The following is a 26,497-nucleotide window of genomic DNA, read 5'->3' as shown; positions in this document are numbered from 1 at the left end:
CTGGGTCATGAACTACTTGAGCAGTCAGCCATTACAGGGATGAAAGCAGTTATATTGCTTACAAACTTCTGAGCTTTGATGTGATTGTGAGATAAACTGAAAGGTTTCCGGTAGCAAAAACCTCAAATTGCTTTAATCAATTGAGTTATGCACCACTGTAAAAGTGTACACTCAACAACTTCAGCTGAAGTTTGCGTATAATTAAAGGCTTCATGTGAAATTATCTGTATCTTTACCATAAAACCCATGTTCTAAAATGACTTCATAACCGTGTTGTCAAACCGTCTTCTAAAATGACTGTTGAATGTAAGACATAAAGACATATCTACATTATCAAATTAATTTAGTTCATTTAGAAACCCCAGCGCCCAGTCCATTCTATTTAGATACTTATATTTCTAGGTCTTGTATTCAGTAGCTTTGGACGTGTTTAGCATCTTAACATGAAGTGTCTAGTCTTGGTCATGACTTCTAACCTTGCTTTGCAGGAAAGGGGAGAGGAGTGGGTGTCTAGAGCAAAGCAGGACTTGTTCTTGAACTGACCCAGTGTCAAAAGGCCTGTCGACACGGCCAACAATAACTATAATGACAACTGTAACTGTAACGATATAAGCGGAAAGAATAGTGTGTGTGATGTGGACGGTGTCATTGGTGTGTTGTGATATTGTGTTATTGAGTGATATTTAAAACTATAGTATTTACAGTAATTGTATTGTTTTTACAGTCGTTATCGCTGACGATGTAGACGGGCACCCTGGGGCAGATGCTGGGGATCTGGGGCAGATCTGGGGCAGATGTGGCACATTCTATGATATCAGGGCATATTCTGCACCAGAGGCATGTGTAGGCTCGGGTTGCGAAACTCCAGTGGCTATGAAGAGAAGTGAAAGAGTCTTGAGAGGACAAATGGCAGTGACGCCGACTGTGGTGAACTGTGTTTATTTTCTATTCTGTTTCTGTTTTCCCGCTGGTCAGTTGCCGTGTCCCCTCATTCCCTCATGCCTCGTCCGGCTGTCTCTCTTTTCCCTCTCCCCTCTTCTCCATCTGTTGCCACGGTTACTCTTCACTAGACTCTACTCAGTGATGGTAAGTGTCCTGTCGATTACCCAAATGGTCATGGTGAGGATTCTCAGGTTGGATATTTTGTTCTGGCAATCTATACTAATACGTATTTGTTTGTCCAAACCTTATATTTTTACATAATCTTATGATAAGGTAGATTTAGAAATACATCGCAAAGACTTATAACATTGCATTTTGCATTACTGTGTGACTATTAAACTAAAATGTAACTGTATATAGGTAAATAAGAACGCACACTTAAACTTAAACAAAATCAGCTTTAGATGTGAATGTCGTAGCTCAGCCACATCCTTATAAAAATCTCCACCTACAGGACATAAATATGTGATTTTGTAAGGAGTAACATTTAAACTATGTTGTGTAAACAACAAAGAGAAAAAAAAACGAATTATTGAAAGAAAGAACAGGGCAATAGGCAGAGCACCCAAATTAGTTTTTAAGTTCAGAGGATAAGTGGTGGAATAGAATTAGCCCTGGGCTATGGTGCAGTTTTAATGCGCACTTAGACAGCAAGCTCCTCGCCCTGGGCTACTCCACAGCAAAATGCAGCTTTTAAGTGCAGAAAGAGAGAGCAGGGCTCCCGTTGCCTCATCGACTGGATGTTTGCGAAGTACTTTAGAGGAAATACTACATGTTTCCACGCGGCTGAAAATCTTTCACTTTCTCCAGTCCTGGGAGACAACAGACTGTGTGACATCCTGTATTTTAGAGCTCAGTCGTGTCGGAGCCTGGTGATGGCTGTTTCCAGCAGGACTCTAAACAAAACAGGGCACACCCAACAGCAGGTAATTTCATCAAGATGGACTTGGGGACACGCTCTCATATCGGGGTTGCATCAGAGGAGGTCATTGAGTTCTGTCTTGCTTTGAGGGAAGGCTGAATGGGATCCCTTTGATGTCTCTGTGACCTTGCCATCTGCCGTCAAGAGGCTTTCATGTTTGCCATCGCAGCCAGTGATCGAGCTGACCGTTTAGAAATAGCAATGTTTAAAATGTTTGCCATGACTACCGCGAGATACTGAGTAAATTCATATACTTTTCTCCCAACACAAATAGCACATCAGGTGCCCTGCATGACATGGAGGTCAAAGTCAAACTATTCAGCTAATCAAGGGCCCTGTACTGGCTTAGTGGGGGCCATGGCCCAGTACTCCTATTTTAAGACATCTCGTGTTTGAGGTCTTCATTACATGTACATCTTAAAGGTGTAACTGACACCCAGTGCTACTGACACCCAGTGCTACTTACTTTATCTGGTGCAGATAAGTCCAAATCACTCCAGATTTGGGCCATGTATGTTTCCGCACTAGCGGTTGTTTGGTGGCCTGGAACTGTAGGAAACTGATTGATTTTAGATCCCTGTCTGTCACACTAATACCTTCAAATCAGATTCCCCAGAGATGTGGAGAAGAGGCCATTCTGTGGTCTTAGCCCCTCTGTGGCTGCCTGGAGAAATGCCCTTGCGGTGAAGAGTTGTTCCTGATGGGGCCCTAATCCAGCTGGATTATCCTCATCTCTTGGGCTCGCCCCTGCTCTTTTGAAAGATCTTCCTTAAACCACAGGGAGATGAAGGGAGATTTAACGTAGCCCAGATAAATTAAGCCACCTCCGGAGTGTCTTCCTAGAATGACCGATATTGGAGTATTTAGCAAGCCTGTCTGATTTCTGAAGGATTTCTGAATTACGGCACTCAAAGAAGTACAACTCTGTCGGTGTGAAAAAGGGCTCTTGATTCCCTAAGGCAGAAATGTAACCTTCCCATGGTAAGAACTGGTTAATTTGTCCTTTATTTCAAATGGACTGTGGTGATAGGTGATGACCTCATAGCAGGTGCAATGAATTGGTTTCCAGTGCCTGACAACAGCGCAGAACTAACAGCAGAGTTCAATGAATTTATGTTGGGTTGTTGGGTTGTTCTGTAGAGAGATGGTCATCAAAGGGTTTCCAGAACTGTTTATATCAAATGGACTGAAAGTATGACCGAGTATGGAATGAAAGTGAACACATGAGATGTGGCGAGCATGTGAATATGTTCTGTTTTCTTTTGTGCAATGAGCTTTGAAAATGCTTCAAATAGATATTAAAAACGTGACTGTGTGAGCGTATATGCACTAACTGTAGAAGATTAGGGTTCAAACTGTCTATGAGAAAATATGTCTGTTGATATATATTCAGTGAATGAATGGCCTGTGGATGTAGGAGATCTCGATGCAGGAGATGTAGGGATGCAGCAAGAGACTGGGGGGTTCTGGGACAGACTGTCAGGTTCCGCTCAGGCGGGTTTTGGCAGATCCTCTGTGTTTACAGACAGGACATGTGCCGGTGCTCTGGGCCCTGTCCTGGACACGGAGTACCCTACACGACCAGGCTTCCTCTTCCATCCTCACCCTGCCAGACACAACAGTGGCCCAACACACACAAAAACCCACACAGAAACACATAAATACACACACTTATGCATATGGACACATAAAGACAATACACACACACACACACACACACACACACACACACACACACACACACACACAAACACACACACACACACACACACACACACACACACACACACACACAGACATACTGTACATACATTTGTACTCTTTTGCAGACATACACACACGCACACACACACACAAACCACAAACACACACTCAGGAAGTTCCTGAGGGGCAACACGTGCCTACTACTGTAGTAGATACACAGCATGTCCCTGAAGTTTTATTGTGGAAGGGCCTTAAGGGCAACACACACATGCTCACGCACACACACACACACACACACACACACACACACAGACACACACACACTAGGCTGTAATTGCTTGTCTGTGGTACGCTTAGAGATGGGGAGAGAAGATAGCGAGCAGTACATTGATGTGCACAGTAGGCGGTGAGGCCTGGCTGTCTTTACCACAGCCTCACCCCCTTTAATACATGACTTCATCGTCCTTTGATCGTTCAGGGATATATCCCCCCCTCTGGAGTGAATGCGAGTATTGAGCCCTACCTGAAACCTCACCTTGTGATAATATTGGGAAGAATAACAAATAGAAGGAAGGTAAATATCCTATGGAAAGACCTTGGTCTTATTTCCACCGAAAAAAACGTCCCCCTCAATAAAGATCCATTATTTCCGTAAGCCGTGCTCTGATACCAGGCTCTACCTGCAGTGGCTGGCCATTTCCCTTCTCGTGGCCCCCCCAGGCTGGTGATAGGAATCTGGGGGAAGTGAGGAGGTCAGAGAGAGGCTCAGGTCCACTCAACGTTTTCCTTAGCGTTGGATTTCTGGGGGCTGGGTTTAGTTATAAAAACAGTTCTTGTTTAAAGTGCACTTTTTCCCTGTGCACTTTTCCGAGGGAAAAGTTGGGGTGGGGGTGGGAATCATTTTGCCTCTTCCTCTAAAAACAACCCTCTCCACTCTGCCAAAGAGAGCTGTTATGAAACACTCCATAATCGTTTGCAGATCGAGGAGAGATCTTCCTCAAAGGCTCTCTGTTTGAAGGCAGACAGATAAACAAATGGCTTACAATATCTGGACCACTAAATATGGCTGCCAATCCTCTGAACAGACGTAAGCACCCCCAGCAGCAGCCTTATTTTAATGACTAGATGTGAAGAGCAGTGCGGGTGACGACTCTCTCATTTCATCCCAATCTGCTGTAATTTGTCTGTCGAGAGCTCTGTGAGTGGGATTGGTCTGTGTGGAGGAGAATGTAAAATACAAAAATAGTAGGGGATAGAATGTGTAAAGGAGAAGAGAGGAGAAGACATGAGTTGGTTTAGATGAGAGGAGAAGAGAGGAGAAAAGAGGCGCGGTGTAGATGAGGGGAGATGAGTTTGAATGGAGGAATGGAGAGGAGTGAGAGGAGAGGAGTGGAGAGGAGTGGAGAGGAGAGGAGAGGAGACGAGAGGAGAGGAGAGGAGAAAAGAGGAGTGGAGATGAGAGGAGAGGAGAAGAGGAGATGAAGGGAGAGGCGAGGAGATGAGAAAAGAAGAGTGGAGATGAGGAGAGGTGTGGAGATGAGAGGAGAGGAGAAAAGAAGAGTGGAGAGGAGTGGAGATGAGAGAAGTGGAGAGGAGTTTGGAGATGAGAGGAGAGGAGTGGAGAGGAGAGGTGAGGAGTGGAGAGGGGAGAGGAGAGGAGAGGAGAGGAGCGTGTAGATGAGATGAGAGGAGCGTGTAGATGAAAGGAGAGGAGTGGTGCAGAGGAGTAGAGGGGAGAGGAGAGGAGTGGAGAGGACAGGAGAGGAGAGGAGAAGAGAGGAGTGGAGAGAAGATGAGTGTGGAAAGGAGAGGAGAGAAGAGGAGAGGAATTGAGAGGAGTGGAGAGCAGAGGAGTGTGTAGATGAGAGGAGAGGAGAGGAGTAGAGAAGAGAGGAGAGGAGATGAGTGGATAGGAGGGGAGTGTGTAGATGAAAGAGGAGAGGAGTGGAGAAGAGCTTGTAGATGAGAGAAGAGGAGAGGAGAAAAGCGGAAAGGAGAGGAGAGGAGCATGTAGATGAGGGGGAAAGGAGAGGAGTAGATGAGAATGAGATGAGATGAGAAGAAAGGTGTGTTTGTAGATTAGATGAGGTGAAAGAAGAGGAGACACGAGGAGAGGAGTGTGTAGATGAGAGGAGAGACCATGTGTGCAACTGTGGACCTCAGCTCAAGACAGCTGTGTTTCCCACCCTGCCAGCCTCCCTGCTCCTGCTGCTGTTATATTTAGCCTGGTGCTAAGCTCCCAGCACATGTTTACGGTGGCCCTCCGTAGACGCCGTGGTCAGGAACTTGGCCTCTCTTTTTTATTCTGTCTTTCTCTCTTCCCCTCTTTCTGTCTCTCTGTCTCTCCCTTAAACACTCTCTCTTTCTCTCTCACTCATACACTTTCTCCCTCTCCCTCTCTCTTCGTTCCTACTCCAAACATGAAAAGGTTGGCGCCAAAAACAGCAGCGGATTGCAGGCGAGCTTCTGCTGCCGTTACATAAGAACCATTGTGCGCCCTGGCCAGACTTCCCATCCACTCGAAAAAAGGGAATCGGCACAATCTGTTCCCTGGCCTGCAGCGCCTTTCATCTCCACACAGACAAACACACACCCAGGCAGGCCCCAAAACGCCGACGCTTGGCCCAGACCTAGAGGGACCCGCTGAGGGAGAAATGCTATCTAGGCGAACTGCCTGAATTTCTCTTCTTTTTTTCTTTCGTTCTTTTTTGTCTTTCTGTCTTTTTGTCTCTTTCTTTCTCTTACCTCCTGTCTTTTTACAAAAATGGGGACAGTGAGGAGAGTGACAGAAAGTGAGTGACAAGGAAACGCTAGAAGGAGAAAAGTGAAAAAAAGAGAAAGGGATGGCACCAGTTTCATCTGTGCCTACGCTGTGTGGCATTTGGAGTGCTGTAGGCAGGCCCCACTCCGGTCACCATCTGCACCCTTCTCTCTGGGCCATGAGAGAGAGAGAGAGAGAGAGAGAGAGAGGGACTAAAAAGGAGATAGAAAGAGACAGATATAGAGAAAGAGAGAGAGAAAGGCAGACAGAGAACGCAGAAAGATAAAGTAAGAAGGCCTTGAAAAGTTGTCCTAGTGAATGAATGGCAGAAGTCTTACATAAATCCATCCCTGTTACGTAAGTGAATCACTGCAGACATCTTCCTACTCTTCCACCTCCTCCTCATCTTCCTCCTCCTCGCCCCCTCCTCCTAATCTCTATTTGTAGTGGCTAAATCTTGCCAATTTGTTTGACCACTTCTTGGAGTTCCCGGCGATTGTGTCTTGACGCGTGATTTAAATAGAGTCCATGAGACGTGGATATAATGAACTTGTTTCCATTTATTTCGTACAACAAAAGTAAATTAAAGCATTAAAGTCTTTTTCACGGTCACGATTCACGCCTCCCGGTCCCGGTCACGGTCAATAATGATATGCGCAGGCCGCCAGAACTCTCCACTCTCCTTGGCCTGGCACACCCTTATCCCAACGCCAATCAATGTCTGACCTATAGGGGGCACACACTCAGAACCAATCACAACTTCCTAATTTGGGATAATTCAGTACAAATCCAAATACTCCTAAATGGCTCCTACACACCGGCCCCTAATAGTGTGCATGGGCAACTATTACAACATTCAAAATCATAAAGGAGCCTACATTCATTGTAGTTTACTGTTATTCTTAAATCATTAACTCAATCATATCATGAGTGGGTATTACTCATCTCTGGCTGGTGACTTTGGTCATCTTTTCTGCTCCTTCGAGAAGCAGACAGAGCTTGGTTACTGGCCTCACGAACACACCAGTCTTCGTGATTATTTTCACTGTCCTCACCAAACCTCTGGAATCTGGTTGGACTTCTATTATTCTTCCAAGGTTCCAGGACCCACGAGGGGCTGTGCTGTCCACCACCATCACAATGTCTTCTACCTGAAATCCTTTCTTGACTGTAGTCCATTTTTGTCTTTCTTGTAACAGGGGAAGGTATTCCTTCGTCCATCTCTTCCAAAAGAGATCGGCAAGAAACTGAACTTGTTTCCAGCGCCGTCTGATGTATGTGTCTGACTTCTGAAACAGTCCAGGGGGAAAAGCAGGATGGCACTTGAGAAGAAGAATATGATTAGGTGTTAGTGCCTCAAGATCAGAATCATCTTCATGGACTGTGCTGATAGGGCGACTGTTCAGAATGCTTTCCACCTCACAGAAAAGTGTTTGCAAACCTTCGTCATCAAGTGGTTGTTCATGAGCAATGGAGTTGACAGTCTGCCTGACCATACGGATTATCCTCTCCCACACCCCACCATGATGTGAGGCTGCTGGTGGATTGAAGGTCCACTGAATACCTTTCTGGAGCATTGTGTTCTGAATCTTTTCTTTGTTCCAGTTTGAGATGGCATCTTGTAATTCTCTTTTAGCTCCTACGAGGTTGGTTCCGTTGTCAGAGCGGATACATGTCACCTGACCTCTTCTGCTTATGAACCGCCTCAGAGCGTGAATGCAAGAGTCTGTGTCTAAGGAGTGTGCCATTTCCAAATGTACTGCTCTACTTGACATACAATTAAAAATGACACCATAGCGCTTGACTAGGCTTCTACCTCTTTTTGTTTCAAAAGGCCCAAAGTAATCAACACCTACATTGCTGAAAGGTGGAAGGTCAGCTTTGAGTCTTTCTTTCGGCAGGTCTGCCATCTTCTGTTCTCCAATCCTTCCTCGGACACATCTGCACACAACACACTTGGATATGACTTTGCGAGCCGCGGAGTTGGCATTAACAATCCAAAATCTTTTTCGGAGTTGTGAGAGAACATGGTTTCTCCCGCCATGTCCAAGCTGCTCATGTATGTGTCGAAGTATTAGTGTGGAGACATGAATGTGTTTGGGCAGGATTATGGGACGCTTAGCCTCCTCAGGCATTGCGGCCTTGCTGAGTCTTCCTCCTACTCTCAAGACCGTCCTCCAATACAGGATCCAGCTTGTAGATGGTGCTGTTCCGCCTTAGTCCTTTTCCAACAAACTTCGTCTTTTCCAGCTTTGCCATTTCCTCTGGATAGCTTTGATGTTGACAGAACCTTATAATTGCTTTCTCCGCCCTCATCAGGTCCTCCAGGGAAATACATTGGCTGCCAGGTTCGTTCTTGCCGGCTTTTCTCTTGCTGTCCAGCATTTTGCTCTGGCTTCTTGTCTGTGATTGTGGAGACACTTTCCAATGCATCTTTCTATTCACACTAAGAGCAAGCAGAAGGTTTCTCAATTTCAAGTACCACACGACAGCTCTTTTTAACTTATTCCAACTTGAAAAGTATTCAAGCAACTGCCATGTTGGATTGTTCTGTGTCTTGATCACAGCGCTGTACACTGCTGTGCATCTCTTGACCTCAAGGTCATCCTGTGAGAGTGGCATGGCTTCTAATGGGTTCTGTGGCCACTCATCTTCTGATTTCCACAGGAACTCTGGTCCGTGGGTCCACCTACTGCATTTGATGAATGTGTCTGCACTCATTCCTCGAGATGCTAAATCTGCTGGATTCAGCTTTGTTCCAATGAATTTCCACTGTGTGACATCAGTGTTCTCTCTAATAAAATCATGATTGTACTGTTGTACAAGCAAATCTTCCAGCTTCGCAACTGATATTCTGTTGACAGTAACATTCTGACGCCCATTGCTGTCTGTCATGACACTGTCATCTAGAGGACCATTAATAACCCACCCCAATAGGGTCTTCACCGCATACGGCCCATTTTCACGACTGTTTATAATTTCCCATGGTTCAATTGCTTTAGGAGCATTGTTTCCAATCAATAACTCCACTTCAGCTTTGATTTTCGGGATCTGGATCTCACTCAAGTAAGGCCACCTAGATAGCTCTTCTGTCTTTGGAATGCTGTCGGTGTCCACAGGCATAGTCTTTTGCGTGTACACCTCAGGCAGTGCAATAAAGTTGTTTTCATTCAAAGCACTAACCTCTATTCCATTCGCCATGTATGCAATCACAGATTGTTCTTGATTCATTGTCTTCAACAGGATGTTGGTCCTTTTTCCTCTGATGTTAAGCTTGTTCAGGAGATTTTCTGTGCAAAAAGTAGCAGAGCTGCCAGGATCTAGAAAGGCATAGGTGTTAATGATCTTACTACCTTTTGTGCATTTCACTTGAACAGGTACAATGGACAAAGTGCATTTCTGTACATTACCGGCCCCAGTATGTTCATCAGCTTTGACAGACACCTGCATGCTGTTCAGTGTTGTCTCTTTGGCTTCCTTTGTTTCTTTTGCCTTGATGTGCAAGGCACTTGGATGCTGCTTCTTACAGATGGTGCACTGGAGACGTTTCGCACAGTCCTTGCTGATGTGTCCAGCCTTTGCCAGGCATCCAAAGCAGACTCCATTCTGCATCACAAATTCTATTTTCTCTCTATGTGGCTTTGAATCAAACTGAGAACATGTCATGAGCTCATGCTTACCATTGCAGAAGAGACATGCTTTGTCTGGCACTGTGTTTTGGTTTGCTCTTGGTTTGTCTCGTGTCATGGTTTCTTCTGATGTTCGCTGAATCGGCTTCACGTCAACTTGCGTAGCAAAACTACCTTTAGGAAGTGGCTTCATTGGGGGTCTGGATTTGACCTTGCTGGAGCCAGATTCCTGAATGTCACCAAAAACTGGATCTGAGACAATGGTCGCCTGTTTTTCGATGGATACCAAGTCAGCCATTCTCACTCTGATATTGCGTTGTTGTATTTCACAGGCCTTTGAGCGCCATCTTTCTCTTAATTTATATGGCAATATGAAAATGATATTTCTCATGTTCGAAATTGTGTCTAACTCTTCCATGTACTGAAGCTGTTCCATGGCATTGCAGCAACTTCTCAAAAACAATGCAAAGTCCTGCAAAGCTCTTGGTTCTTCTGATTTTATCTCAGGCCATGAGAGGGCCTTTTCAATGTAAGCACATGAGATCCTGTAGGCGTTTCCAAAATGCTCTTTAAGCAATTGCCTTGCTTTTCTATAGCCTCTATTTGCATCCATGAATTGGCAACTTTTGACTAGCTGCTGAGCTTGTCCTTTTGTGTACTGGATGAGGAATTGAAGTCTGTCTTGGTTATTGTCTGTTCTGCTTTCAATGATGTGTTCAAATGAATGAATAAAGGAATTGTACTGCAAAATATTTCCATCAAAAACTGCAAGATCTCCTTTCGGCAAAGTATGCAACAATTGCTGTTTAACTAGGAGACTTGTCAACTGATTTTGCTTTTCAAGAATTTTGGAAAGATTGTCAGGTTCTTGTCCTCCCTGTGGAACTGCAAAGCTCTGTGAAGACGGATTCTGGAGAGTGTGAGTGCTCTGTTCATGGACTGGTCTAGTAGCACTGAAAGACTGGGTAAAAGATGGCATTCTAGGTGTTCTGGCTGTTGTGGGCAAAACAGGGAATTGCACATGAACTCCATCTTTAGGCCTTGTATCTCTAACAGTGTGTTCAGCAATTTGCTCAGAAATCTTTTCAACATTTTCTTCAAGGTAAGAATTCATTGCATTCAATTCTGTATTGTTTGTTACATCTAAAGTTGTATCAACAGCTTGTGCTTCAGCATTTCTGAGATAGTTAATTTTGGCTGTAGTTGCAGACAATTCAGCTTGTAAATTAAGAGTCTCCATTCTCTTTCTGAGTTGTTCTTGCTCATCCTCTAATGCATGCTTTTTCTGTAAAGCTGCAGCTTTAGCGAGTAGTGCTGCTCTTTCTGCCTCTGCCTGGATGCGCACAGATGCTGTGGATGAAACTGACCTGTTGCTGCTCAAAGACAGCCTATCGTCCTCAGTAGGCCCGACACTTATATCAGCACTACTTTCCAATCCAGTATAGGAAACTGTTACATCATGCACAGGATTTTCAATTGAATTTATCCACCTCGTGACATTAGACAAAAACGTGCTTATCTGTTCAAGCCTCGGTGCATACCAGGATTTTGTATCCTCATTTCTATCTTCCTCTTTTAACGTTTCTTGGTATGACCCATGAAGAGATCTGAATTCCTCCAACATTGTATTAAACATAACCATATTACTTTTCACTTCATGAAGACTTGTTTCGTCATCCATCAGAGTATTTACAATGTTCATTCGTCTCGTCAGATGCGACAATTTGCCAGATCTAGATGAGCGCAATTTCATTTCTTCATTGAGGTTTTCTTCAGGTAGGCCCAAACTCGCCTCCTTCACGGGATCAGCCATCTTAGTTCAATTTATAATTTTCATTCGTTATCTCAAAAATAGTTCTTCAAATTCATACTCCAGAATTTCAACAAAAAGCCTTTTCTATCGTGTTCTCATTTGCGGTAATTGCGGTAGTCCATATATGCCCATACGGCTTCAATTCACCGACGTTAACTCAAACAATTAACATCGGGTTTTTAACCAAAAATGCTCCGTCTTTCTTGGGTTTTAAATGTGCACAAACAAGGTCTTCAAAAGTATAGTCCATCCATATTGCATTTAATTTCAATGGAAAGCGTACATACCTCCGATACAGTTTAATTGATTTGTTTGTTTGTTGCGCGTGGCGCGCTGCCGCGCTGGCTTGTTCCTCAATGCAAACTTCGTTGTAATCCAAGGGTGCTTGTTCCAAGTAATCCAACAGTAATCCACAAATATACAGCAACGATCCATGAAAAGGTCCAAAGTTGCGGCATTATTGACTTTTTGTAGTGGCTAAATCTTGCCAATTTGTTTGACCACTTCTTGGAGTTCCCGGCGATTGTGTCTTGACGCGTGATTTAAATAGAGTCCATGAGACGTGGATATAATGAACTTGTTTCCATTTATTTCGTACAACAAAAGTAAATTAAAGCATTAAAGTCTTTTTCACAGGCCGCCGGAACTCTCCACTCTCCTTGGCCTGGCACACCCTTATCCCAACGCCAATCAATGTCTGACCTATAGGGGGCACACACTCAGAACCAATCACAACTTCCTAATTTGGGATAATTCAGTACAAATCCAAATACTCCTAAATGGCTCCTACACACCGGCCCCTAATAGTGTGCATGGGCAACTATTACAACATTCAAAATCATAAAGGAGCCTACATTCATTGTAGTTTACTGTTATTCTTAAATCATTAACTCAATCATATCATGCATCATATTCCTCTTCATCCTCTCCCTCTTCCTCCTCTCCCTCTTCTCCAAATCGGCATGTGTTTCCTCTTTCAGAGTGTGATGGTGGAGCGCCAGTAAGGGCCAAAAAGGGCCCAGCAATGCGGGGGCCGCCACTCAGTAAGGGGCCAGCGAGGCTCTTATGCAACCTAAGCAGATTAAGAGGGGAGGAGAGGAGACGGGGGCGTAATTAGTTGGAGCATGGCATGCATGCCTGTGACATCACAACGCCCACCAGTCAGAGGACGGCAGCGCGGGTGGGGGGAGGGGGGGGTGACAACAATGACTGATGGGAAAGAACACTCAACCGGTCGAGACTGGGGACATCTCTGTGCTGGTCTAGCAGTTCGGCTGAGTGAGTGTGTATGTGTGCAAGTGTGTGTGTGCGTGTGTGTCTGTCTGTGTGTGTGTGTGTGTGTGTGTGTGTGTATGTGTGTGCGTGTGATGTTGATCACTCAGGGTCAACCCAATTGTGCGAGTCTACCGTGAGCAGTGGCCAGTCAGCTCCACTCGCCGTCTCAGCTTTCATCATGTCTCCCTTCTGAGTATCAGTGACGGCTTGCCAACGACAGAGAGCTTTCACCGAGTACCAACCTCCCTCTCACCTCAGGTGTGACTGAGGCTCTGCAGACTGGACTGCCTGGCAGGAGGAAGCATTACCACTTACTCAAAGAGCCCAGCTAACCAAAGCACGTCTGGGCTTGTGAGTGCTGTCCCCCCCCCCCCCCCCCCATGTCCTTCAGCTGAACTGATGGACCATATAAACACGCCACACATTATATAACCCAGTAGAGAAAGTACCCACCTCCTGGAGGCTTTAAAAGGGTGTTTGTTGATGTGTCCTAAAATATCATTCTAGCCTACATATGGAAAGGTATGCCACAGGGTTTTGGTGGTGGTGGTGGGGGGTGTTTTGGTAGATATTGTGCCAGTGGCGGTTTGGGGGGGGAGGTTTGGTGTTTTGTCTTCCCAACACAAAGGAGTTGAATCCTGAGTGGACTCAGCGGAGCCGTATGGATCGCTGGCCCTCAAACACAGCAGACTGAGGAGTGACATGATGACTGAGGAATGTGGGAATGTGAGTGAGTGATTGAGAGTGTGTGAGTGTGTGTGTGTGTGTGGGGGGGGGGACAGAGCTAAAAGTAGCTCTCGCCCCCACCCCTAAAATGCCAACTGTTTCCGCTGAACAAAAACAATGCGGCCGCCTTTTTCCTCAGGTGGTCCCACTCCACTTGTTTGTTGTGACCGCAGTGTGTGTGTGTCTGTGTGTGTGTGTGTGTATTTGTCCTGATGTAGGGAGACAGAGCTCTCGTCTGTTCCCAAGTCCATTTGGTGGGCAGGGGGTCTGGTCGGCCGATGGGGGGCCTGTAGTTTAGAGTGTTTTTGTGGGGGTTGTTTCTCTGGACGCTTCCTGCTGTCCCGAGAGCTGTGGAGAAGCCCTGATTCCCAGCTGCTCTAGATAATAATGTCTATGACCCCTCTTACACACATACTCATTCACTCTCAGACTCTCTCTCTCTCACACACACACACACAGACGTGCACACACACACCTCCTAATCAGTCCTCAGAATAGACTTCTCACACATTTCCTTCCTTGTCAGCTGGTGTTGACAGGTTCAGACATAGTTCAGAAACTTGTTGGAATGCCTGCTTCGTTATTGTACACATAAATCATTATAGGAAAGTATCTTAGTTACCCAATTATGATGTCAGTTGTCTGTGTGGCAATGATGGCAAAGCAAAACAGTGTTATGACACACGAACACTAGCATTCCTTGGAAATGCCATTATCCTTAATTTAGAGCTATAAATCCATGGCAATCACAGAGATTGTGCTCAAACTTGTAATGCCATTGCATAATGGCTCTCTTCACAGACCTCCCACTGTCATCAGACTGTCACACTCAAGCATTGACAATGAGTGAATCTGAGCATGCATCACACAGCTTATGACCCCAGACATATGGACATATGCATCCCTGTAAGACTCCCCCCCTCTTTTTTTTTTTCTTTCACCCTTCCGAGACATATGTATATTCCCTCTTCAATCCTCTATGTCTCCCAGTGTGTTTAGGAGTCTCTCTCTCTCTCTCTCTCTCTCTCTCTCTCTCTCTCTCTCTTTCTCTCTTGTCTTCCTCCATCACAGTCTCTCTAGTCCGTCCCCCCCCTCTGTCTGTCTTTCTCTCGTTTCTCACCCCTCTTTCAGTCCTGTCATTCTATTAGAGGTCATTAGGCCTGTCTGTGCACACAGTCCTGTCATTCTATTAGAGGTCATTATGCCTGTCTGCGCACACAGACCAGTCTGGACACCACTAACACAGACGGACGCATGTGCTCACCACAATCCTTGGTGTGTGTGTGTGTGTGTGTGCATGCGTGTGTGTGTGTGTGTGTGTGTGTGTGCCCGCGCGCGTGTGTGTGTCTGTGTTTTTGGTTTGTTTGCGTGTGTGTGTATTTGTGTGTGTGCGCATGCATGTTTGTGTGTGTGTGTGTGTGTGTGTGTGTGTGTGTGTGTGTGTGTGTGTGTGTGTGTGTGTGTGTGTGTGTGTGTGTGTGTGTGTGTGTGTGTGTGTGTGTGTGTGTGATTAGTCCGCTTAAATGAAGGAAAGGTGATATCCCCCCCAGAGGGAGGTGAGGGTCCTGTCAGGTGTTGATGGTGTTGAGAGGTCAATGTGGGTGTTTCCTGTCCCAGAGTCTTATTGCTTCCAGCTACGGACATGTGACTCTGCACAGCGAGGGAACACAGAGTGTTGCAGACCTTCCGGAACATTCTCTTTCTGGCAATGTTCCATGCAAATACACACACACACACGCGCTCACATACACTCACACACGATTACACACACTCCCTCACATAGACATCTCCAGGGTGCACATGCATGCACATACACAAACACCTGCAGGGTGTAGCTTGAGCCACTCTATCTCTCTGACACACCAAACAATGCACACACACACACACACACACAAATATATATCCCACACACAGTAATCAAAGAACAATACACTCTCATATCCATTCCCCCCTCCAGATACACACACACACACACACACACTCACTAATCAGGCTCCCTCCGACACACAAACACACACACACACACATATTCCCCTCTCCAGCTGAAGACAATAGCTGCACCCAGTGCTTCTGAAACAAAGGCTCTGTTTCCCCAGCCCTTGGATCAGTCTTGGCGCTGAGCTCAGATCATGAGCCTGGGCTTCATATCTCTCCTCTGATCAGACGTGAGCCCTGAGCCTGAGCCTATTAACCTGACACGCTGTTTATGAAGTCTCCCCCGCCAGCCCGCCAGCCTGCTGCGAGCGGATCAGGTGCTTCCCGGCACACATCCGCTGTGCACTCATTATAATGTCATTGTCTGAGCAGATCTGAGTTCGGTACTTTTGATCTGGAAGCCTCTGTGCGTGGAAAACCTGCCCCCCGCCCCCCCCCCCCCCCTCGTCCTCCTCACACTCTTATCTGTCAGATGATCTGGTTCCAGCCCCTCTATGACATAGATTGTCTTGTTGCATTGGCTGTGTAATTCATCTAAAAGTACACTGCAGCTGATGCTAGATTGTTTTTCTTGACAGGGCTTTTTGATCCTTAATGGGTGTAAATGACCTCCCAACAGACTCCCACTGTAGGTTGTGTTCTTATCTCCATTCAGATATCTGGTCTGCATACACACACACACACACACACACACACACACACACACACACACACACACACACACACACACACACACACAGACACACACACAGACACACACACACACACACACACACACACACAGGTGGTTCCTCCACAAGAAGGTAAATCTTTTGACAACTGACAGTACACCTAATCTCTGTAGTCATTACAACATAACTGCAAGAGCAGATCTATGCTTAGTAGATCGGTTTGTTATGTGTGTAAATGACCTCCAAGTGACCCCCCCCCCCCCCCCCCCCCACACACACACACACACAGACACTTATCTTTGCTGATCTGTGTCTGGGATTTTTGTGTAGGTAAAGACATTTAGTCTTGTCCCTTTTCATGTTGTGCCTCAAGACGTAATGACAGGCTGCGGGTAATTCCTCTGAAAGCAGCTAGATCAGTTTTTTCCAAGCACACATCCTATCTGTAGTCATTATAAGGCAGTTAGTATAACTGATTTCAGGTCAGTTGTTCTGTTCTACTCTGAGGTTTTGAGTATAGATGACCTCCAGCCTCCACCTGCCAGCCCCAGTAGCGTAAGATGATTGTGATTGGCAGGGTGCAAAAAACATTTCTTGACCTCCCCTCACCACCACGAAACACGAGCGCAAACTCATGTGCACAAACACACATGGACACATAAACGCACACACACACACACACAACCACTCCAGAATATTGAAAAGCAGACAATTGGCTTGCTAGGCAACTCACATCTAGCAAACCAGTGGCTGCTGTTGGTGGTGCTGATCAAAGGCTGGCCGAAGCGCCAAATTTATCAACGCTGGTCTAACAGCCTGCCCTGCACTCAAAGCACCACAGCCTAATTTCTCCAACTATCAAACATCTGAAATAGCCAGCCTGAACTAACAGATCAAACACAAAGGTAGCTTACACAGTGTGTCGATAAGCGTAGAACAAATGGCCATCATGAAAAAGCACAGCAACTCATCATAGGTGTACATAGTATAAATAGATGGATGATGGCACCTGATCACACGATCACTTGCATTTACAGAATTCATCATTCATCATCAGTGGCAAAGCGACTAAATGTTATCACAGAAACAGATTACAGTAGGTGTGCATCTCCCAACATATGAGAGGTAACAATTGCTATAGATCCAGATTCCTGATCCCTGATCCCAACAAATAGAAATCTGTACCCATTAGAAGTTCATCCTACGCCGGAACAAAACACATTCCAATCCAAATTCCTGGCTCTGATGTTCTGTACTGGGAGTGTAGCCAGTCTACGGGTCTTGCTTCATGCCGTTTCTTAAATAAGACCAACTTGAACTTAGCAGTACACTTGTCCTCTTGTCTTTTTCCTTTAAGCCTTTGAGTGCTGCTTTTCTGTTTTTTGGGCTTGCTAAACGTTATTTGCTGAATAACACTTGCTTCTTGCAAAAAGGTCGAACCATTGAGAAAAAAATGGATGTCACGATGTCCACGCAAGCTATCTCAAATGACAGAGAGAAAGGTCATTGGACAAACAAATTAGCATTTCCCAGCGAGCCCTCTTCGTTTGTAACTTTTGTTAAGAGATTAACCAAATTAAATAAGTGGTGGGTGGAAATAATATTTAATATTATATTTAATCTTAATAAAACAGTTTTGGAACATTTCAATAAGGACAAATAAAAATACATACAAACACCAAACCATGTGAAATGTTTTATACACAAGATGGTAACGTTGTGTATATATAGCTATCACAATTAGTTATTTTAGTGAAATCATTACTTTGTTAAATCGAAAACTGTGTGAAACGTTGAATGTGTGAAAGGGTCCACTTACAATAGTAAAGTGGCATGAAATGGAAACCTCTGGACCCCGGGCCGTTGCACCGTCAGTAGCTACGCCACTCCCCAGCCCCCAACTCTTATCTGAGCGCTCATCTATTTCATTCAGTGTACACACGGTCTGTCGTGTAGCTCATCTATGTCATTCAGTGTACACACGGTCTGTCGTGTAGCTCATCTATGTCATTCAGTGTACACACGGTCTGTCGTGTAGCTCATCTATGTCATTCAGCGATCTTTCGTGTAGTGTTGGGTGTTCTTCCTAAGGAGAGAATTCGAGGTTGTAGTAAGTCCTCTGATATTACACTGACAGTAGACTGCATCCAGGCCTGATCTGTTCCAGATATGGGCCACATCCAGGGCATAGCTAACTCCTCTCAGGATCGCCAACCAGTAGATGCTGGCTTCACACCAGTAGCAACAGAGCTTTGTGAACTTATCCGATCTGAGTTCAGCTGTTCTGCACATCACACGTTCCCTCTCTTGCTATGGAGTGTTCTTCCAGTGAGCTAGAATGAGAGGCTGAGGTGGGTTCTCTGAAGGCCAGACAACAGCTGGCAGATCAGTAGAGTTCTGGGCCGGATCTAAGCCACCCATCCCTGTGGCTTTGTCAGGGCAGTCCACTGCTTGATGTGTGTTCGTCTGCAGTGCACAACTGTGCCTGCTGAGCTGGTGATGTGGAGCTGCTGGTTAATGCTTAGTGATTTAGTATACAGTATGACATGTGGGATGGTTTGTGATTTAGTATACGTATGGTATATGTGATGGTTTGTGATTTAGTATAGGTATGTTATATGTGATGGTTTGTGATTTAGTATAGGTATGGTATATGTGATGGTTTGTGATTTAGTATAGGAATGGTATATGTGATGGTTTGCGATTTAGGATACGTATGGTATACGTGATGGTTTGCGATTTAGGATACGTATGGTATATGTGATGGTTTGTGATTAAGTATACGTATGGTATGTGATGGTTGGTGATTAGTACAGGTATGGTATTTATAATGGTTTGCGATTTAGTACAGGTCTGAAAAGGCTCAAAGAGTGGCGTTTCAGAGCAATGTCTCTCTGAGTGGGCTGACTTCATGTAGTTATTTCTGTAACATGCAGTGACATTTTTTCTGTCTTTTCCCTAGGTAAGGAACAGACTTGGTGTTCTCCCCCCCCCCCCCCCTAAACCTCATTGTTAATATATTAGATTTTTTCCTCTTCTCTTCTCAACCGAAGGCAGGCAGGCACTTTGCTGATCTACTTTTCCAGGGGATCTTGAAAAGTCACGTTGTGCTTTAGGGTGATGTTCTTCGTTCTGTTACGCAGACGAGAGCAGTTCTGTCAGGCGGTTCCATCAGGCGCTGGCAGACAAGCGTCCGCTCTGATTCTCAGCGCTGGAGGAAGGAACGCAGAAACTAGGCCAAAAATCCCTACTAGGCCCGCATGCTATATGGGACACATTCCTGCTAAATGAAATCCAGGGATCTGTGCATGTATGGGTGTACATTGCTGTGTGTGTGTGTCTGTGTGTGTGTGTGTGTGTGTGTGTGTGTGCGCACGAGCACGTGTGTGTGTGTGTGTGTGGTGTGTGTGTGTGTGTGTGTGTGTGTGTGTGTGTGTGCGTGTGTGTGTGTAAGTGTGTATAAGTGTGTGTGTGCGTTTGTAAGTGTGTGTGTGCATGTGCGTGTGTGTCCATGTGTGTGTGTGCAATGGGAACAAGATTTGTGTATTTGTTCATTTGTTTATATGCATTGTCAGTATTGTCTTCATGTTTGTCTAGTGCAGAGTATGAAAGAGTATAATTTTGTGTTATTGTATGTGCACACTATGTGTGTGTGTGTGTGTGTGTGTGTGGTTGTTTTTCCGTCGATGTGTGTGTACCCATCTGGTCCTGATCACAGACTGGAGGTTGACAGTGATTGACTGGGGTTAGCGGGCGCGCCGGGGCCTCGTGTGTGGCCGGTGTCAGCTTACACACGGCTGCAGTGTGGGGCCCAGGCTCTCTGTGAAAACACACTATAGACGGAGAGGAGAGGAGAGGAGAGGGAGAAGCACGCTCGGCAGGGAGTGGATGGCTGTGCGTCAGCCACTTAATGGGGGCCTCCCTGCTGAATTAGACCCAATCCACAGAATGTGAAGAATGTGGGTGAGGGTCCTTAGTTAAACCTCAGCAAACATAAATAAATACATTAATTAATTAAGTAGGTACAAAACTAAAAGATGAAATAAAAAACACAATGGCAAACAGCAGAGACAAATCCTGTGAAACTTCAGAGGTCACGGCACAAGCATTCTGTGATTTAGTACAAATTAAAATGTATGAAATCATTCTTCGATGTGATCTTTAAGAATCGTGAGCCGCAGACTAGCCGTGTGCTGCTCCTGGACTGCAGCACATTCTGCGATGCTCTCTGGTTCAATCCGCTGTTACCCCTGACGACCTGTGCGCTCTGGCCTCCCTCGCCGCAGTTCCATGATGCAACACCCATCCCATGATGCAACATGTGATTCCAAATGGGTGGCATGAATGGGGCAGTGAGTTGAGCAGAGCAGTGAGTGATCAGCAGACCATACTGACCTGATTCCGCCCTGCAAATGTAAATACGCAACAAACATCCAGTCTGGCCGCTCAGAAGGACAAGGTCAACGCCAGAGGGGGACAGGAATGCAGGCTTTTTTTTTCTTTTCCTTTTTTTTCTTTGTTTTTTTTTCTGTCCTCTCTTGACCCTCATGAGAGATGAAAGAGAGACTCTATAACTCTCACAGTCTCTCATTCTGGTCCTTGTTTAAAAGGTTATTTTTTTTTCTTTTCCCTTGTTTAGTAAAATGTTATCCTAAACTAATAAGCCGTTGAAGGCAGTTCCGTTCAGATTTACGAGCACCTTGTAGTACTCTTACGTAAGGTGGATGTATGGATCTGGGCCACTGACTCCACCCAGGCGGAAGAAATGTGCTGAGCTGTCCATCTTCCATCCCTCGTTGAAATCGCTGTTTATCACAGAAATTATAAACAGGCATCTGTGGCTACAGTTTACAGAGGGTTTGATCTGTAAGTCATAAGACTGCAGACCTTAGGAAGGTCGGGTACGGCCTGAGAAATGCTACCCTGTTCCTTGTTGTTCCAATGTTAAAGCTGGAGACTTGATATTATACACAGACCTTCCTATGTATGCTTCGTATGTTGTATTAAAAAAATGTCCTCATGTGATGAATGGGCTGGAAGATATTAAAGCTTGAAAATGGATGAAAACCCATTTTGTGCTATTTTTGGCATGCTATAGCAAAAAAATGACAGCATTTACCAACATGAAACATTTTTTTTTGGAAAGATTAGATATTTGTTCTTAACATATCAAAAATGTGTGATGGTGTTCTGCCTCGTTTTCTCAAAATATATTTTTTTAAATATGGGATTTTTTTACAAGCCCAGCATTCAATGGCCTATGGAAGCACATTCAAATTGTAGCAAAAGGTACGTTTATGACACAGAGCTTAAACTGCGTTTGTGTATAAAATCTGTGTATCATATCAAGTCTCTAGTTTTAACATTGAGCTTTCCACAGGCCTTCAAAGATGCTGCAACAGAGCGTAGAGTAAAAATTCCGAGCAAATTCAAGCACCCCGAATACTATGATATACCCAAGCCACACCCTTGGAAGTCCATATTCTTCAAGTAATGGTATCATATTTTAAGCCTAGAAAGTTTGAAGGAGTTAGCTTAAATACTTTTCTAGTAATAGCAATTTGAAAATCGCTCTTCAGAAAACGCTGCTCAAAAAGCGTCTTAAGTATTGGCACCCCCTCCCCCCTAAAACATCCTATTGTGACAAAATTGTTGGGAGTAGAGAGCTAATATTTGGGACTATTCATATTAAGAAGTGTATGAACTACCTTGAATTTTTTCAGCCAAATCTGAGATGGTCGAGTGGGGAATTTTCCTTAAATTGTCACGTTTGGCGTGGAATGACCCTACAACTAAAACAGTAAAGAAACAAATGTTTCACTTGAATCATTATAGACCGAGCACTGCTCTCAAAAAATGTCTTTGTCTTATGTGTCAGTTTTGTAACATTCACAACAACATAAACAGTCTTCAACTTGCACACCTTTTTAGACAGTATGCACAGCTTGAACACTGGTCTGAACAATGGGCCTATCTTTTTCCTTGTCAGGGTTGAATTACAGTAGAAAAGCAATGGTAAAATAAAACACTCCTTTCCTTTCATGACCCAAAGTTAGTAGTTTCAGTAGTTAACTACTGCAAATTATTTTCATGTAGTCCAACGACTGTGTGTGTGTGTGTGTGTGTGTGTGTGTGTGTGTGTGTGTGGTGTGTGTGTGTGTGTGTGTGTGTGTATGTGTGTGTTCAATGTGATGGGGGAGATGTGACTTCAGAGGTGTCAGTGTGTGAATATTCTATATTTCACATGCTTGTGTGTGTGTGTGTGTATCTCAGGCAGCATATGTGTGTGTTGTGCATCTGTACAACATTAGCCCAGATTCCAGTGAGTCCCCAGCCCTCTCTGTGGCATTGCCTAGCGTCTGAGGGTTCCTCTGGGTGTGTGCTGTGGCCCAGAGCAGCAGAACTAAAACCATCAGATCCATCACACACACACACACACACACAGACACACACACACACACACACACACACACACACACACACACACACACACACACACACACACACACACACACACACACACACACAGTCACACACCCTCATTACCGGGCTTACGCTTGAGTTTCTGCTGTCTGTGGGAGTATGTATCTGGAGCAGAGCCAGCACATCTCTCCATACACACACACACTCACATACAGACACACACCTATACATACACACATTGTACACTCGCACACACACGGCTGCTCCCACACTTACACATACACACACCAAAGTACACTCACACATACACAGACACACTCACACAAAGACACACACACACACACACACAGACACACACACGCACACACGCACAGACACACACACACACACACAGCTGTGCATTCACCCACCAAACCACTTACACACATCCATACTGACGCATACATTTGCTGTGTCGAGCTGATTCTGATTCCAATATGATCTTATCTTAATTCAAACTGACAATAAAGGAAGACAGTGTGTATGTGTGCGTATACATATGTTATATGTTTATGTCATATGTTTGTGCATGCATGCATGCATGCGTATATGCGTGTGAATGTGCCTTTCTCAAGTATGTATATGTGTGTGCCTGTGTGTGTGCTTGTGTGTGTGTGATATGGGGTAGCTTGGAGACATTTATAATAATTACTGCAACATGAACATGCCTAGTGACCTCCTACTGAACTGTACTGCAACCTTACACGACCCTTTAAAGCATCTATTATAGAGCTTGTTCCCCTGTGATGTTTTATTAGTGGGCAAAACACTCCAAATCAGCTTCATACTCAAACATTCCACATCTTTATTTATCAGACCCAGACGGATGATCAGTGAGTGAGGGTGTGTGTGGTGGTGTTTCTTGGAAGAGACAGCAGCACATGACTTACATGAGGGTGAAGGCATGAGTATGATGCATACACATGCTACAGATAGTCACCACGCTGTGTGTGTGTGTGTGTGTGTGTGTGTGTGTGTGTGTGTGTGTGTGTGTATGTGTGTGTGTGTATAGAGATGCCTATGAGCAGGAATTCATGTGAATGCTGCTTGTTAATGAGGGGGCACACACGGTGAGATCAGACTTTATTGTGTGAGCTGCTGTTTCCTCCTCTGCTGTTCACACTAATGGTGAGTGATTACTGCTGTGCTCCACAAAGCCCCCTGCAGCCACTACACAGCTGGGACTCAAGCACTCTACAGAAACACCTATTGAGTTGTATGGGCAGGTATGTGTGTGTAGGTGTGACTAGACAGGTGTGGTGTGGCTAGGTGTGTGTGTAGCTGTGACTACACAAATGTGGTGTGTGTAGGTGTGACTAGACAGGTGTGGTGTGTGTAGGTGCGACTACACAAGAATTGAACAGTAGCCGCTGATCAGGGTGCCCTGGTGTGAGGACAGCATGCGTGCTCACTTGGACTTGTGGTCTGACACCCTTCAGAGCTATACTAGGTCTCACACGTTTGACTAAAGGGGCTATTTACATATGTGCTCTTTATAATGCCCCCTACCCCTCTCATGGGTCTTCCATTGTAAGGGTTAACACTTAGCCCTGTGGCAAAGATCATGTCACTAACAGACTCTCTTTAGAAATGGCTACGCACCAGTCCACTTTGTTCTTAAGGGTACAGTTAAGGTATTTGGCAGGCGCTTTTTTCCACAGGGACTTACAAAACATATCTTTGTATTAATGTGGTAATTTCTGAGGTGTTATTGGTGTACATGGTTGTTCGATTTCTTTCACTGGTCACCATGGAAACATATGGGAATGTGACTGATTAGAGTAACATTCTTCACCTGCATGCTCTATAGTCTTTCATAGGACCTGTGAGGCAGTGGGTGTGTGACTGGAGTGTGTGTGTGTGTGTGTGTGTGTGTGTGTGTGTGTGTGTGTGTGTGTGTGTGTGTGTGTGTTCTTCAGAGTCGGGGTCATGCCCTCTACATCACCAAGAGCCATTCAGACAGGTCAGCTTTGTGATTTAGGTCATCAACTGAGAATTAACAAGGTCCACGAATTAGATTTTTTGTTTACATCCAATAATATCTAATAATATGATTTGGTGTAAAATAACATAATATAATTGATACAAATTATATAAAATAAAATAACATGAAAATACATTTCATAGAATGGTGGTTGTTTGATTCTGGATTTTCAATCATGTTTTTTGGAGAAATGCACTTAGACCTTGCCAGCAGGGCAGCATGTGAGAGTGAACACACACATATACACACAAACAGACACCACACACACTCCTCAGAGCATAAAAGCATAGCCACTGGCACTCACAGAGCCATCCTGGGGTCAAAGCCTCTCTGATGCTGAGCAGATATCAGTCAGCCCTCAGGGTGTATTTCACGGTTTCAGTGCCTTCTCTCTCTGACTCTTTGTGGGACAAAAACATCTAATATCTGATAAGACTGTAGTTTGCCAAGAGTTCTAAATGTGGAGTTGTTGTTTTGTTTTTCCAGAAAAAGTACACATTTTTTTTATATGTAGGTCTAAAATAAAAAAAGATGCGGTATTTCATCTCTTGAGACCATCGGGTATATTCTTAGAAAGAATATCTGTTCTAAGGCAAGCCTCGCATGTTCGAATCACAGACATTTCATAGTCGGTGTGCATCACAGACGCTCATGAGTGAGCCAAGAAAACAAATCCTGTGCTGTGATTGGCTGTCCGCTGCCGGGTGGTAGTAACGTTAAGAGTAGTGCCTTTCCCGGGTTTCGGCTGCACTCACACTTGCGCTTACGAGCAGAGAGCACGTTTCTTGTGCCGTGCGCGGTCGGATGTTCATCTGAAGGATTGGGTCTTTGGATGTGTTATACTATCGAATTCGAAGCAGATCGTGATTCAAAGATGCACATGGGGTTTCTACCTGCTACCAATTCTATTCTGAATTAAAATACGCTATTATTACCGGCAAGGATTTTTTGGGAAATTGATTTCAAAGGCTTAGCTGCGTCTCTTTCACTTGTGGATTTTATAACATCGCTCCGAACTACAGGTGTCTAATTCGAGGTAATTAGCTCTTTTAAGTGTTTTTCTTTTTCTTGCAACTGTATTCTAGTTTAATATTTGGCTGAAAACACCGACACTGATAAATGTATCATTTATTGCGGATAAATGCTAATCTTCATGGGCTATGGGTAAAGTACTCGTATTATGATCATTTTACACAAATTTCTTTTAATATTTGAAGATTTATGTTTAACTTGATTTGCGTTACACTGGGTTTCTGTGTACAGTTATACTGCATTATACTGTAGGCCTATTGCCAACAAGCTGAAAAGTGTTGGCATTGAAATCGTGACTATTCTCTTGGGTGGTATCTTATAATTTCTTACATAAACCCTGTTTACAGAATGCCATTAGTAACGTTGCGCTGTTTATTGACGCTGTGCTGAATTTTCAGCTGCTCTTGTAACAGCTGACGGAACCTGTTTCGCTGACTGCAAGAAACATGTTGGTCAGGACCCGTGTTGATATGCCGCTTCTCCGTGCGTTTCTGTTATTATCGTAGTTACTGCAGCGAGTGTCCTTTGATGGTTTGTGCCTAGTATCTTACAATTAGTGTCACTCTGGGGCTATTTTTACCCTGTACTTTTGCGAGGGTTAAGTGGATTCACTCTCTCTGTCCGAAGGCATCCACTGATTA

The 26,497-nt window shown here is 44.7% G+C and overlaps 1 protein-coding gene across 2 annotated transcripts in view; it reads left to right on the top strand.

The window, feature by feature from the left end:
- Positions 1 to 891: 891 nt before the first annotated feature.
- The window catches only part of rasgef1ba (RasGEF domain family, member 1Ba), a 50,690-nt gene continuing 25,084 nt past the window's right edge, over positions 892 to 26,497 (top strand). The window contains exon 1 of one of the 2 annotated variants that reach the window (XM_031570714.1): positions 892 to 1,086. In XM_031570714.1, coding sequence (XP_031426574.1) covers positions 907 to 1,086 — 180 coding nt within the window. In that variant the 5' untranslated portion in view covers positions 892 to 906. Of the gene's footprint in view, positions 1,087 to 25,516; positions 25,861 to 26,497 lie in introns of those variants that run through there. The other variant, XM_031570715.2, reaches the window with a different exon arrangement.

This window comes from Clupea harengus, chromosome 7 (assembly GCF_900700415.2).
Source record: "Clupea harengus chromosome 7, Ch_v2.0.2, whole genome shotgun sequence".
NCBI lineage: Eukaryota > Metazoa > Chordata > Actinopteri > Clupeiformes > Clupeidae > Clupea > Clupea harengus.
Note: the sequence above shows the minus strand (reverse complement) of the source record. Positions and strands in the feature narration are given on the sequence as shown.